Genomic DNA, 16,573 nt, shown 5'->3' on the forward strand with positions numbered 1-16,573 from the left:
ATGTTTTAATTCAACCCCTCATTTTGTAGACATTTTTATTCTCTACAAATCATCTCGTTGGGCATTCCGATTACTCCATTATTATATAATATTATAAACAAAAAGACAAAAACCGCGTTTTTGGCAATAAATTGTTAATAATTAACATATGGACCGAAAATACGAGTGGAAAACAAATCCCTATTAATCTGATTATTATCCTTTATATAATCGCACAATTAGTTTGCTACTAGTATTTTTGTCACGTTAAAGCATTTTTAAATATCATGTTAGTTTGGCTTAATTCGGCAAGCTATAGTTTCCTAAAAGAGCCTAAAAACATAAAGCAAAAGTCTCATATCTAGTTCGGCTTTCAGTTTTCGATATTCAAAGTAAACCATCCGAGTGTCTATATGAAAAACGGTAAAGCGAATTAATACATTTGGACTTAGTCTTAGGAATAGTTTGATAATCTGTGATTTGCACTCGTCCAAAAATCGGAACGGAAACTGAAACGTGTATGACATGTGTGGGTTCCCTTTTCCGATCACGCACCGATCCGATTATTTAGTCATCGACGGAAGGTTCTCTGATCGGAGTCGGATCGGATAGATGTGTTCCGGCCTTTACGGCATCTTCATTCGTATCCTTTATCTTGCGTCTATCGGTTCCATTTATCTGTGCCAATTTAGTGTCTTTCACTGGTTCAAACGTTTGCCTTCCGTGTCCATCTTTTGGCTCCACACTAGAGGTGTGATAAACGGTTATTTTTCTGTAACGGGTTACAATGTTTCAGTTTCACCTTGGTAATAGGTTTCAAAATGCGGGTCCAAAAGGAACATGTTACTTTTTAAATTTTTTATTAAAAATGATGATAGTACAAATAGTGATGATATGTAATGATTTCCTTTATTAAAAACGTAATTCTTAACATTGGTAAACTTAAAATAAAATATTCTAAAATAAAAAACAAAACATTGGTCCGAGGTATCTACTTAAAGAACAAAAAAACTGATAATAATGAAACTCGAGTGATTAAATAAAATATACGATTTATATTTAAAAATGTTTAAAAATATCACTTTCATTTAAAAATGAATTAACATTTAAGAATACATTTTTTGCAGATGTTTTTTACTAATTCTAAAAATAATCTCTCGCATTTCGTTTCACAATAACATTAAAAAATCCACAATAACAACGAACATAAATGCGTGTTGGGCAAGCCTGGACGAAGTATTACTCGAGTTGATTTTGGTACCACCAAAAAATAATTTAAAAAACACATGTCGACCTTACAACGTTTATAACTATTCAAATAACTTTCATTTCATCTCTGACTGAATTTACATTTAAAAATTTCCAGCTTGCTTAAATGCAGGCGCACATTCTTCTTAAAACGTTTGCTATTTTACATTTCAACTGTGATGGAATTTATGTCTGATACTCTTAGTTTGCTCATAGCTCATATGCAAGTGCGCATTCTACTTAGTTTGCTGGAAATGGGCATATAACTCCCGAGCTAAGTTTCTTCAGAGAAATCCGTTTTTTACGATTTGTGACAGAATGTCAGTAAACTAAATACTTAGACAAAAATTGCTGAATTATATTATCGCAGAAATTAAACATATTTTCGCTGGTTCCTACAGAACTGAACAGTACTTCTTACAAAGGAAAAGTGATACACAATCATCAAGGCAACGCGCAACTACACACAACATATTTTCCGTTGACAAATGGTTACTGAAACTGCTGCAACTGCATYGAGCKCTYGACGATGCCGCATCGGTTCTGTGCTGACGCGAACCACTTTCAGGTTTATGAGACGGTTCCAAAAACAACCTTTAAATCGGCAAWCGGCTGCAGCTGGTGCGAAGTGCGCACAACTGTTTCTGTTTTATTAGACGGTTCCAAAAAGACCGGTTAAATCGGCTAGCTGTAACTACGGTTTCAAGTTACACGTTTGGAACACTGTTATGTTGGCGGTTACGTTAAATACCGACCATCCCTACTMCACACTAGCTGCCGGTCGCGAGGTGGTGTGCGGTCCCTGCTTGTAGGACTAGAGAYSGAGATCCTMTCTGGGTATTTAGCGGATTGATTCCAGTCTCACACGCGATTTTTCTCATAGAGGCCCTGTGATTTCGCCTGACAATATTGACAAGAAGTTCGTCGGTACCATCCGAACAAGAAGTCAAGTGAAATTCGAGGTTCCTTAGGCACCCCCCGGACCGGTTTCGAGAATATTGGTGACAATTTGGTTGCCATTTTTTTAATTGTCACCCCGTATTAGATCAAGTTAATACTCCAAAACTGAGTTTATTTATTACTATTTAAGGGAGAAGTTAACGTGTTTGTTTTCCTGGTTTTCAGTCGCCTACAGAAGAAAGCATTCCCACAGTGGACCTGACGGACGATTGTGGTTCGGCCAGCCAAAGCAAGAAGGGGCACGTGCTGCCGTACAGGTGCGATCTGTGTGCCGCCCAATACCCCAACGCGGCGGGACTGTCCAAACACCGGCAGGTGTACCACAAGACGTCGATGGGCATGTGCGAACTGGGCGTACCCTTGATCAACATGAAGCAGGTAAGCAGGTGAAGAAGTTGAAACTGGTGAGTTTTTCGGGCTGGACTGAATGGGTGGCTTCCATCCCCAGAGGTTGCTGAACCACGGCCATCACGAACGAAAAACACATCAGTTTCTGGTCGCGAAGTTGAAGTTGCTTAACAATCGGTTGTGTTTAGCCGGGAATCTTGCAACGGTTGGGCCAGCTGGGCATCAACAACTACATTCCGCTGTCCAGTGGCGACTCGAATGGCACCTTCGCTCTGCCCATCATCAACAGCAAGAACCCGGGCAATGTGGCAGCGCTGGGAGCCACGCAGATGCTCACATTGGGCCCAGTGCGATCCATTCCCAAGCCGACCACTGCCAATAACGCGAAAAAGGAAAGTGTGGCAAAGACTTTCCCATTTACCAAGTAGGCGTTTCTTGTGTTAAAACTACTTTCGCGCGGACGGAAATGTGCAACTTGCAGAGTTAGTGCTGGGCCAAATTGGCCTCAATCTCTGGTTTTATGGTTTAGCGTAAGTTCCCCTGTTTGATTTTCTAGCAATTTATGGCTGTTTCTTGCAGTATTTTCGACATTTTTTATTTGAACCCTGATTACTCGGAGACTGAATTAAAGTTTAAGTTTATAATTATCACAATGACCAGTCGAAAGGCCTGTAAATACATTAGATTCCTTGTGATAATACAACATAGTTTTCATATAAAAGTTGTCGTTTTTCTTATTATCAATCAACTCCACCCCAACGGCTTCCCTCCCTTCTGCCCTGATAAAATAAAACAATCTCACGTACAATAAAGTTCTGTATAATAATTACTGTTAATAACATACTCTTAAGAGCTAATAAGTACTCTAGAAACGGAAACAAGGTTTACATACAGACTAGACAAGAGATATTCGATTGAATGAGAATTTATTGCACTAAAACACTGTGCAATTGAGCATGAAAGCACTGAGAAAGCTCAGGCTTCAGCATAAAACACAAATTTGCCGATTACGGTTGTTATTATACTTGCAAACAAACACAAGTCAATGTCCATGGAAAATGCCGATCGCTCCCGGTAGACCTAGTTGGGTCGTTTGACTCCGCGTGCAAGTGAGATCTACACGACGCTCACCATGGTAATGCGTCTGACCCTCATATATGTACCAGGAACGATCGCATAGAAAACAAACCTTCACACTAGAAGACATGCGCTAGAGCTGCACTGAACTAATTTTGTACTCAAGGTAATACAATGTTGGACCACAATTTGACCAAAAATGCAATAAACACGCTTAGTATCACAAAGGCTAAAATATCAAATGGCGACAACCTCACTAGAGCAGCGACCTAACAAGGAAAAACAAGAAAACTCTTTAATGTCGCCGGTCTAGCATAACATTTGTGGGTGGAAACCCTTATACACCTACTTCGATTTCCACAAAGTCTGCGGGAGATTGGAGATAATTTTAGTTGGGCCTGCGTACCGCAGCAATAAATATGGCAGCAATGGGGAGCCGGTGTTTCGGATAGAGACGGAGTCAGGCCCAGCGATGCCATACTAGTGAAGTTTTCCTAGTTCAAGTGATTTTTCTCAGGAAAAAGCGGATTTGATATAATTATCTAGGGATCTTAAAAATTTGTATGTAAAAAAAATAATTCTGAGAGGAAAATGTTAATATATCGGACTGCATAAGGCTAGCAAGTAGAGAGGAGCCACAATTTGTAAATGCGATTTCGGTCGCAGTCGCAGTCAGCAGGTCTTTAATATCCCGCATATAATTTTCACTGCGACGCAAAAATTGAACCAAAATTATGTTACATTTTTAAATTTTTTTGTTTCACTTATAATTTTTTATTGAACAATTTTAGTTATAAATTTATTTTGAAAATCTAGGGTAAAACTAGTGATTTTTGAACGGAGGTTATCTCTGTTCCATCTGTGGATGGGAATTTTACCGATCTGGCATCACTGGTCAGACCTCGGGTGAGCTTTCCCAACAGTGTCCTTCTTTATCGCCCCCATGGTGTTCGGCGGCTTCTCCCGAGCGTTCGAGTTTGGTAGGCGGCGCACAGTGCGGTATTTTATATTATGTTCTGCCTGTTCGAAATTGGTTTTTAATCAGATATTTCTTATAAATGCTTTAACTTAAAAGCGGATCATTTAACAAGCAAAAATCCAATATTTTGAAGTACAAACAAGTATTTGCGTTATAGAGGGTTGGTCGAAAATTCCGCAACCGCCAAATATTTAAGAGAGGTTTGGGTGCTATTTTGTATACCGGCATTTTGAAAATTAATACACATCCGCAGGTAGCTCATCACTTAAATCGCGGCCCAATTTGCATGCAAAAAGGGCCCAGAATTTATTTAAGATTTGGTCTAAAAGCTCGTTCACATGGTGACATTAAAGACGGGACATCTAATGTCGTGACGTGAATACCACAACAATGTTAATCGCAAGTTCAACTACCGATGGTGGCGCTGCGAAACGTCAAATTACTCGTTGTCGAGTGACAGTTGAGACTTGTCAGACTTGTTTGTTTATTGGAGTTGATGACATTGATCACAATACTTTTCGATCTGTTTCTATTCTTTAAAAGCTTGCAAAAGTTGGTTGGAAAAAAACAGAAGAAATCACAATCAAATGTCAACAAAACGAGTGTCAAATTACTACTTAACTTGTAGTTACAATTTTAGCCACCAGGGGGCGTCTGGACTTTTGAATTCGCGGATTGTCTGAATAGTTAAATGACACAGACACTGGCTGCTGTCACGCCATTAGATGTCACGACATTAATGGCACCGTGTGAACGAGCGTTAAGTCGTATTTTTGACGTATAATGACTTATGACAAGCCAAATGCTTGACAACGCAGAGTAAACAAGTGTCGACGTGTCAGTATGAGTCTTTTTGAAAATCAGCGCCAGCGCATGCTTGATTTTATGGTTTTCGATCAGTTTTATTTTGCTAATACCCCAGTGTGCGCAGTCGACCTAAACTGGTCTTGTTGCGTAACGTGCATCTAACAGGGGAAACCCACCAGACTTTGAGAAAATGGTAAACAATTCGAGTTTGAATCACGTGGTATATAATAATGAACAATTTTCGCAAAAATAAACCGCTCAAAATTGGCAAACTTAAACAAATGCAGCCCTGAAATTGAACGTTGTTCTAATACTGATCGTGTGTGGGTAAAACGTGAAAAAACGCCAAAATTGAAATGCAACTGGAACGGGCTGCGCAGTGGCTGGAATTGTAAAATGTGCGCAGACTTAGAGCTAATTAGAGTAAACCAGGGGAAATATATCGATTTCAGTAAAACTAGTCTTAGATACGGTTAGAAAAGTAACGTATTTAATTTTTTTGATTATGCACCTAAATATTTGGTTATATCAGTATAGTGCCCGATCACCGGGTCTTTCTTAATGTATGTTATCATCACGTATACCTGCCGGAGCTGCAACATGCCATTTTGAAATCAAGCAACTCGACACTCCGTGTTTTCGGTCAGTCAATTAACCATTTTCCAAACAATAATTCCACTTCTTCTGCTTAAACCTGGCGCTAACTGTTCCATCATCATTTGCATCACGCTTTTTATTGATTTACATAATTGTTTGGATTAACGGATAATTTTGTTCAGTACGCCTTTGTAAAAATAAGCTTGAATTTGAGTACATTTGTTTGCAATTTTTTCACAAGACGGCTGTATTTTAACTCTCAGGGTGAATAGAAAAATGAAGCCATAAATTTGAATCAGGAAAAGGAATTTAGACAAAGGTACGGCGACGGGACGCCGGTGCAATCTATTGTTCTGCAGACGCCACATCTGGCGCTAGTACCAATATCGATGCAAAAAATATTACCTACTTTTTGCCAAAATTTTAGTCTATATTTAGACATCTTTTCTGGCTTTCGCAAGCCAGATCGTTTAGATGGCTAGAGCGTGTAAATGGGCTTTAAAGAGCCAACTTGGCATCAGCATCAGATCAGAGATCACGAGGTCTATCCGAGGTGCGATTATTGCTAGAAGACGACAACAGTAAAATATTGCGGCACTAAACTAGATTGTTAAATTCGGGCAGGCCATAAGTCGAAGTTTTGCGTCTTACAATCGCAATAAGACCCTGCCTACGGCTAAGAGGTGTTAGAGAGGGACTGGGTACCCCTCTGGTGGTCGGCGGATTTCGTTAAAAGCTCCTGAGTTGCTGTGAGCATCAATCTGGACTCGGAGTCGGAGATAGAGTTGGAGACGGAAGGAAGGGAGTAGTAAGAGGATGATATATGAGTCTCCAGAAGAGGAGGAACTGGCCGGACTTGTGGAGGATAAATTTGAGCTGCCGACGGCTACAATTGATTCCATTCAGGAATATGTATCTAAGGTCAATAAAGATATTAAGAAGGGCCTTTCAAGACAAGTGGAGAAAATGCTAAAATCGATATAATACAGAAAGAACAGAAGCGACCTACGTCGTGTGCTGGAGTGACGGCAGCGACAGGTAGTCTACAACTCACTACTAGTTGCCGGAATAAAGAAACCAATAGCAACAGCAAGATCTTTTAAAGTACAACTATCCCTGGAGGACGATAAGGTCCCCGGAAGGAACTGAAGAAAATTACGACGATAAAGCTAAAACCTAAAGAGGCAGGCTTTAAGCCAAATCGAATTTATGCAAGAAGAGATAACAAAGTTACCATTGATTCATCAGAAGACCGTTTGGACCAGATTCAGATATCTCTAGCCATTAGCAAATAAAAATCAAGGTGAAGAGTCTGGATAAATAATATCCAAGGTTTATGCCATACAATGTACCATCTGGCATTAGCGCTGAAACCATTGCTCAGGATATCATTATACAAAATGACCTACAAGGAAACTGTTGATACTGGTCAAATATTGATAAGGCCAGTCTATAAATTTGGGCCAAGAAACAAACACTTCGTTCATTGGACACATAGAAGCTCACCACAAGAGCTATTTTGCTTCAGAAAAAGACGATCTATTTGGACTGGCATTCCTGCAAGGCAGAGTACAAAATTTACATCACACAATGTTATAATTGCCAAGGCTATGGTCGTATAGCGCCTAAATGCACAAATAAAATTGCATGTGGATGTTATTCGGCGGAGCATGAATCTAGATCATATCCCAATAAAGAGCAAAATGACAAACATAAATGCATACTATGTATCAAGGCATAAAAAAAGGCGTGTACACACAAAATACACAATGGCCCTTATTCCCCGGCGGCTTAATAGTCCCTGATTACGGTAGCAATCAGACAAAGCTAAGAGCAAAGGGTGCAAAGAATCTCCGAGATAGATCCGGATACCATGAAAAAAGAGAAATGCATATTGCCACGTATAATATAAGAACACTATCAACCGCCTAAAAAAGCCACAAGTTCGACGCAAGGGAGAGAACCAAATAGAGCTCAAATCAGGACATCTGTTGTGATCTGTGTGTCACTACAGAGGAAAGGAAGAAATGCTAGAAGGGGGAGTAGGCTTTATCATCAACAAAACATACAAAAACAGTATACTAAAAATCGAAAGTATCTCAACAAGGGTTATATATCTAATACTAGAGATTAATAAAAGAAACAAAATGAAAATTATCTGTTATGGATATTTGCTCTGGGTCCCTACGGTTATGGAGAAAGAAACGGTAGAGACGGTATGCTTCTGAATTTCACGTTACACTATAAACTGCTATGTATGAACTCCGTTTTTAAAAAGAGTGACCAGCGCAAGTGGACTTGGCTGAGTCCCGACGGTGTTACGAAGAACCAAATTGATTTTATAATATCAAATAGAAAGGATATAACACAAGATGTCACCGTACTAAACAATTTCACCGTGACCATCGCCTAGTCCAAACAAAAATTGTAATCAACACAAGGAAATAACGAGAAAAGATGATATCTGGAGCACGAAAGCTTAAGCAGAACCGCATTTATGATATAGATGCCTATGAAACAATGGTTACGTCCAATCTACAACATGTTTAAAACATAAATGAAGAACACATAAACGTTGAAGACCTGAATAAACAAATTATCCATACGATACAAGAAGCCAGAAAAGAAAGTTGGAAAATTAGGAAAAGGCAAGAAAAATTGAGTACAAACACATTAAATATGATGAAGTATAGAAGGGAAGTGTTGGACAAATATCTAACAAACTATACCTCTCTAAGACAGCTAAATACAGACATCTCTAAAGCTATCAGAAAAGACATTAGAACATATAACACATCACAGATAGGAAAAACGATTGAAGAAAATAAAAGCATGAAGATACTCCGACGCAGACTAAATTTGGGCAAAAGAAACATCTGTAGGTTAGCAGATAAACATGGGAACATTGTTACAAGCAGGGAGAATTGCTTATATTAGTGACGGATTTCTATTCAAAGCTATATTCAAACCAAGCTGAACCACTAAATCGATAGGAAATACCAAAAGTCCAGAACGTGGGATCGGAAGATATCCCAGAGATAACTATTGATGAGATTAAGACAGCTATCAAAAATATGAAGAATAGCAAATCGCTTGGCGATGATGACATAACAATTGACTATATCAAGGAAGAAGGATCAACTTTGCTATATGTAATCCAAAAATTATTCAATGCCTGCCTACTAAAGGGTACACCTTCTCAAAGATAGATTTCGAAACGAATGACAATTCATTCCAACTACATAAAAGTAGGACAGCAAAATTTACACCATGATGATAATGCAAAAAAAAAACAGCATTCTAGCTGATGCCATTGAGGTCGGACTGGATATTGGTGGTACAAGGCCATACTGCCATGGGCTAAAAGATAACAAGCCGCATGTATCAAAATCTCTAACTGGCTGGTCGATGATATGACTGTTAGCGACCATCGCCTAATAGCCTTTGAATACACTTAAACGGCGACAAGAGGACAACATAAATTACAGGCGAGTTAAGAACCAGAGTAACTCCAATAAAGCACTTGATATGACAATACAGCTAATAATCAATATTGAGAGAGATATATTATGGCGTTAGAACCCTGGCACTGACGGAAGGTCTTAAAACTGTGGCAGAAAAATCCATCCCATTGAGAAGGATATTTCCGAATAAACCAGCATGGTGGAGCGAAAGGGCTGAACAGCTAAAAAGAAAAATGCATAATAGTCGACGAACTGCCCAAAGGGAGAGGAGAAAAGAGGTAAGGAAAAGTATTTTTGAAAAATATCATGATCATGCTAAGAAATTTAGAGACTGTCTAGCGAACATCGAACAAATCTTGGGATGTTTTTCTTCATCATCATCTGTGGATTCACAACCTTGGGTGGGTTTTTTGCCGACTCAGCCACACCTCCCATCCTTCTCTATCAAGCATCCGATCGGGCCATCTTCGATATTCATGACTTTTAGGTCTTTTGCAATATTATCTCTCCATCTGAGGCGGGGCCGCCCTAATGGACGTTTTCCCCCTGGAACCTCCTCCCACACCAGTTTTACCATTCTATCATCTGGCATTCTTTTTACATGTCCTGCCCACTGTAGTCTTCTGGCCTTCATTTCGTTTATTATGCTGGTATCAATGTGGAGTTCTTTGAGTTTTTTTTCTATACTGCACTGTATTTTCGTCTCTAGTTGGGCCGAATATTTTTCTTGGCACTTTCCTTTCGAAGACCTTAAGTCGGTCTTCGCTTGCAACCGTTAGGGTCCAGGTCTAGCATCCATATATTACGACATGCCTTATAATTGTTTTGTATATGTTCAGCTTAGTTATTCTGGTAAGTATTCTAGATTTTGTTAGGTTTTGAAGAGCAAAGAGACATCCGTTTGCAGCCTGTATCCTGTTATTTATCTCTTCTACGATATCGTAGTTTTCACTAATACTTGTACCCAGATTTTTAAATTGTCTTGTCCGCTCAAAGTTGTAGTCTCCGATAGAGAAGTTTTGTCCTACTCTATCTCGGTACATATACTTGGTCTTGTTCTCATTTATTTTGAGACCTATTCTTTCAGCTTGCTTTTCGAACTTTATGAAGGACTCTTTGAGGTTGATCCTGCTATTGCCAATCACATCGATATCGTCTGCAAAAGCCAGGAGCCGGTTTGGTCCCTCTTGATGAAAGATCGGGAAGTTGGCTTCCCAATTTTGGAATTCCTAATTACATATTCCAATGCTATGTTAAAGAGCAAGGTGAGAGGGCGTCACCTTGCTTGAGTCCATTACTGATACTGAAGGAGTCGGAGAGAATTTGTCCCACTCTTATCTTACATCGCGTATCCTTCATACATACTTCTGTCAGCGATATAACCTTTTTTGGGAATCCAAGTTCTCGCATTGCTTGCCACAACTTTGATCTACATACTCTGTCGAATGCCTGTTCGAAATCAAACACATTTGGTGGAGTTTTCTGTTGAATTTCCAGCATTTCTCCATTATTTGTCTAATGGTAAAAATCTGGTCTACGGATCTCAAACCACATTTTTTTGTGTGCATTTATTTTTGTCTCCTTTTTTATGTATAGGGACGATTACGCCTTCTTTCCACTCATCCGACAGGGCCTCTGTCCTCCAGATTATTTGTATAAGTTTATGTATGGCCTTATGGAGTGTTTCTCCGCCAGATTTTATGCATTCGGCAGGTATGCGGTCGCTGCCAGAAGCTTTGTTATTTTTCAATTTTTTTATCGCCTTCACTGTTCCTTCGTACGACGGTGGCCGTGTTTCTATTTCGGCCGTTGGTATATTTGCTGGTGGCGTGTTTGCATTTTCTTCATCATTTAGCATTATTCATAGAAGTATTTCTTCCAGGTATTTAGAATCTAAAAAACAATTTACGGTGCATATGCAGCGTTTCAAGCTGCATTCCATGAGCTAATAAAAAATGGGTAGTTCTATTTAAAAAGATACACTTTGATCTTGCCTGGCTTTTCTGAGACACTATGTATCATATAAGATATTTTTGAAATGTTCGCACTTTGTGCGCCAAGAACTTTTATATGAAACTATTTTTCGAAAGTTCAACACCATCGGAAATAATTGACTCTATCGCACTAAAAAACCAACCTGTATATAAATTACTACAAAGCTCCTGACTGATCGTGAGATACACTATAGTAAGTGAAGATACATGTGGATCTTTAGAAGTAATGCGAACACTGGAAAAGGGATGTCCGCAAGGCTCGAAACTTGGACCGGATCTTTGGAAGATTTGATTGAGTCACAACCCTTGATTGAGTCATTTGAGCTTAATGATAAGGCAAATATTGTGGCATATGCAGATGATATATGTATCACTACATGGGGCAGTAACAGGAATATTTTGGAAGAGAGTATCTCCATAGCTCTCAGAACCCTTGAAGAATGGGTTGAGCGACAGAAGCTTTATTTTTTCGTCAATAAATGTAAGTATATGGCTTTTGGGGCGAAACTATCTCGAAACCCTAAAGTTAGGCTTAACACACAGCGTATGGCTAGAGTTAAACTATACTCTTGCTTGGGAATTATACTAGATGAAAAATTGAGCTTTCTCAATCACATTGCAAATATAAGCAATAAGGCTAAAGGAGTCCTCCAATGGCTGAGACGAGCCACCAGTAGATTGTATAAAATATCACATTCTGCCTTAAGAACAATATTCTTCAGTGGAATTATGCCACTATTCGCGTATGAGGCATCGATCTTTGAGCATAGACTGCATTTATGCAGAAGCGAAGTAAAGCTTAATTCTCTTAGAGGTGTAAGAGCTATTATTGCCGCCTATAGTACCACATCTGTAGAAGCAGCAGCTGTTATCGCCAATATTCCTTCAATAGAGGCATTTATATATGAATATCTAGATCTACGTAAACAACTTAGGGGCCTAGGAGTTCGAAGAGGTGAATGACACCTGGAGGAGCAACCCAGGTTAAGCAGAAGTGCTATCAAGGAGCAGCAGGGAAAGAACCATAAACATATGGCAAGACCAATGGAACAATGCTGATACAGGAAGATGCACTTACCAAATTAGTCCAGATTTGTTCTGCAGACAGAATATTAATAATACTTGCAACAAGAGAACCGTCCAAATGCTGACAGGACATGGACAGTTCCGGATACACTACCAGAGGATGGGTAAAAGTAGTCCTGCCACATGTGAACCTTGTGAGGATATGGAGAAGGACGAACCGATACATAGAATCTCTCTTGCAAACATTATCGAGAATTAAGACTAGAGCTAAACAATATAATTGAGGATCACTTCAATGACTGGAAACTACATAGTTAATACGTCAAGACCAGAACTTCAACAATCTGCGGCAGACTCCAGGCTTCAGAGAATTTCAGGCTGAAACCAGCAGATGAGAGCTAATTGGCGCAAAACCGGTCCTGGGGGTGCCTGAAGTTAGGGCACCTCGAAATCCGCACTTGCCCATTTCAAAAGCTCATGACGGCTGTGCTGAATACGAAAACTTTTCATTGTTCAGAATAAAAAAATGCATTGCCAGCCTTTATGATGCGCCAACAGATCATGAATTGCTGTATTCATGAGCATCGGCCGCGAGGCACGAAGCGAACGAAAAAAGAACTGAAAAACCGCGGAATATTTATATATATTGGAATTTCCTCCGGGAGTGCATGACAGGCAGAAGCATACTTCCGAGGCAGAAGTTGTCAATGAGGAAGATACAAAGTCCTTGCTGTTTCCGACTTTCTCGGGTATGCAAACATTCAAATGCAGATGGGAGTGAGGCGGAAGACGAATTGTCAGTATTATTGATCACCACAAACAAAAAACGGAAAATCGGAAAATCAGAAAAAATTCTTACTAACTGGAGCAAACTTCATCCCGTGCATTAAACTGCTGAACCCGAACGGGAGTACATGAAAAAAAATGAACTGAAAACGGTATAGAAACAACTTTCCGAAGTGAATCTATTTGAAGACTTATTTGACACAGACACATCAGATTACATCAAAAAAAATAAAAATTTAAAAAAAGCTTACGGGTGAAGCTCGTTTCTGACTAGAAGTAAAGAATTACTCAAATGCAAATTTTCCGAATAGTTAAATTGGTCGGGGGAAGCCCACCTGCCATTGCCAGTACGAAGGCCGGATTTGAATCCGCTAGATTTTTGTGCTAAAATACGCAGTTTTCTTCTTGTATCTATCGCACCGAATACTTTAATTGCAAAAGAAATACTAAATATTTTAAATGCAAATTGTTTAGAAAATATTGGAAAACAAATGTTCGAGTGTCAGTGATCAAATTTAAAAATAATCCATATAATTTTTCATATAAGCAAATTTTCCATAAAGGCGCAGTCCTGCAACAAATCTTTGCAGGACTTGCGATCTTAATTACCGCAATAAATCTCCACATTATATGAGGCTTCTCGAAATTACACATTATTGGACGCAGTTTTCCCTTTTACGGTGCTCTGTATAATGAACATTTGAATGCGGTTTATGGGGTGTTTGTGGAAAAGTCGGTTATCTTTCTTCTTCTTTAAGAAATGAAAAAAGTCAGCATCAGGATAGTAAAAAATGAACTAAACGAAAATCAACTCATCGAAACACATTTGATGGTTTACAAACTGAAGAATGACAATGGAAATACCTTCAGACACAGTTGATGATAGAGACAATACAAACATGTTCAAAAGCAGCAGAAAATGGACCGGATAATAAAAAACAATCGACATTTATTAAATAATAAACGAAATAAGGAGGCGATCACCTAAAGACAGTGGAAGAACGGCCAGAGAAACATGGCAAGATGATTGCGGACAAAACTAAATTGCAACACTGCAACGAAAATCAACAATCGTAAATATGTGAGCAAAGAAAACAACCGTCAAAAAAAGCTGATTGATGGGAAAGCTGAAGAAAATAATGGCTGAAATGACAGAAGACAATTCAAACAATGACTCCTGAAAACCCAATTCTAGTAAAAACCTCCAAGTTTGTTGACTGACCCTCGATATCTATGTTTCCGTTGACTTTTCCAAAGTTAGTTGCACAAAATCGTATTATTTCGCAATTGAAATTTCGAATGCTTTTTTCCAGTGTTGGTGGAGGCTCTGGTGAGATCCGTCGAAATTTCCTGTTCCCAAGACACAAACAAATAGACATGGAAAAGCTGTGGTTCCAACAAATCCGTGCCAGAGCTCACACCGTCTCGGCGATCTATCTTGGCCCCCACGCTCTCCAGACTTACCTGCGTGTGACTACTTTCATGAGTTATCTTAAGCCTGAACTGTACGCTCACAAGCGAATGGTGAAATTCAAGCCGGCATGTTGCAGTGTTCTCGACCAGATTCAACGCTAAATACATTTAGTACCCTACCTAACAAGAGAACTTATACGGGTCGCTTGGACAGCGCCTACAACTACGTCACACACATTGAGTAATACGTTTATTTGAGCTACCGAATATACGCGAACGACTCGTTTTGCTACCCTGAAAGTGGACATCACCAAAGTTTGAGTAAATCGTTGCCGCCGTTCATCTCCTTCGTCATATGCGTCAGACCCAATCCGATCACGAGCAATGCGATCCAATCTTATGTCAATTGGGACTTTCGACAATTGCACAGCCATTTGATTATGCGAGCATTCCGTTCTACGATCGACGGAGGCTCACTGTTCCTAAACCCACATACACAACCACTCACATTCTAATAGTTGCGTAATAGAACGGCCTGCTTACCTGTAGGTCTGCTGCGGACAGCAGTCGCTGTTATCCAACGGTCTGGTCGAGTCCACGGTGGAAACATCCGAAAAAAACACGGGACTGTCAGTGGAATGGCCGCTGCCGCTCAACATCTCCTCGTAGCAGTCGGACGTGAGCCCCAAGTGCTCGAAGAACTGCTCCAAGTGGCTGGTGGGGAGCTCGGGCGGGCGCCAGTAGCGGTCGCTAATATCCGACTAGAACATTTTCATAAATTAAACCGAAAAATTATTGTGTGTGCTTAAGACGTCTTTGCTGAAGACCACGCGATGGAAGTGAAAACTTCAACAAGCGGGACAAGGCAGAAGTTGTTAGAGAGGATAGGAGAAGATCTTTGTTCACTTTAAAACTGGGATAAATTTTTTTAGCTTACACTATTCATAACCTTTTGTGGATTACTATTTGTTATGTAAAAAAGCTCTGGCTAGATTGTAAATAATGTTTTCGATTGCAAAAGCTCACTTTTACTCATTACAAATTTTCTTCATCCCGTGTGGAGTCATAACTTTCGCCATGCGCGCTGACAGATTGACTGTTTCTCAGCTGACTGTTTTGACAACATTTTCAGTCTTTTTTTCAAAAACTTTATACGCTAGGTAATTATCTTGAGTATCTACTGGCACCCGGTGCACCCTGCTAGACAACCAACGAGGCTCTGGCGTCCGAGTCACGGCGGAATAACCGTTAGAACGTGAGCTGAGGAAATGCAACTCTCCATGGACCCCTTAACAACCCGCAATGGCCAGCATGTTAGGGTAAACGGCCAAAAACCGCGTTTATGATATGATATGAGTACAGAAGACACAAGGCCCTCAGTCTCCGGCGACTCGTGTCTCCCCAATCAAGGTAGCGATAGGACAAGAGCACGGGTGGAGGGTGCTAAGAATCCCCGGAGTGGATCGGGCTACCACAGGAAACGAACGCTGCAAATTATCACTTACAATGTTGAATGATATGATTGATGAACCCTATCGATAAGATATAAACTTCAGGAATTGGAGGAGCTCATGTCCTTAACGTGGGACATACTAGGAATCAGTGAGCATAAACGAAAAAAAGAGAACAAACTGATACTTCAATCAGGTCACCTACTATATTATGTGGGTGCAGACAATACAAACCAAGGAGGAGTGGGCTTCCTAATACACAAATCACATGTGCGCGATGTCTTTCAGATCCAAAGCGTAAGTCCCAGAGTAGCATACCTTACACTTAGATTAAACAGTAGGTATATATTTAGAAATGTTTTCCGGGCTTTGAAGCCGTGGTCCATGGGAATTTCTTCCTGACGTTTCGTCCACAACTGCGGTGGACATTATCAAAGGCGATGA

General features: G+C 39.9%; 1 protein-coding gene across 2 annotated transcripts in view; it reads left to right on the plus strand.

Annotated features, from left to right (window-relative positions):
* Nucleotides 1-3,256, plus strand: part of LOC109546662 (arginine-glutamic acid dipeptide repeats protein) — a gene marked incomplete at its 5' end in the record, with an annotated part of 57,737 nt that extends 54,481 nt beyond the window's left edge. For both annotated transcript variants that reach the window (XM_048661855.1, XM_048661856.1), the window contains 2 exon segments: nucleotides 2,353-2,565; nucleotides 2,724-3,256. In XM_048661855.1, the coding sequence (XP_048517812.1) occupies nucleotides 2,353-2,565; nucleotides 2,724-2,963 (453 nt within the window).
* Between the last annotated feature and the right edge of the window lie 13,317 nt (nucleotides 3,257-16,573).

This window comes from Dendroctonus ponderosae, unplaced genomic scaffold, assembly GCF_020466585.1.
Source record: "Dendroctonus ponderosae isolate FM_Combo_2020 unplaced genomic scaffold, Dpon_F_20191213v2 Dpon_F_20191213_10, whole genome shotgun sequence".
In the NCBI taxonomy this organism is placed as follows: domain Eukaryota; kingdom Metazoa; phylum Arthropoda; class Insecta; order Coleoptera; family Curculionidae; genus Dendroctonus; species Dendroctonus ponderosae.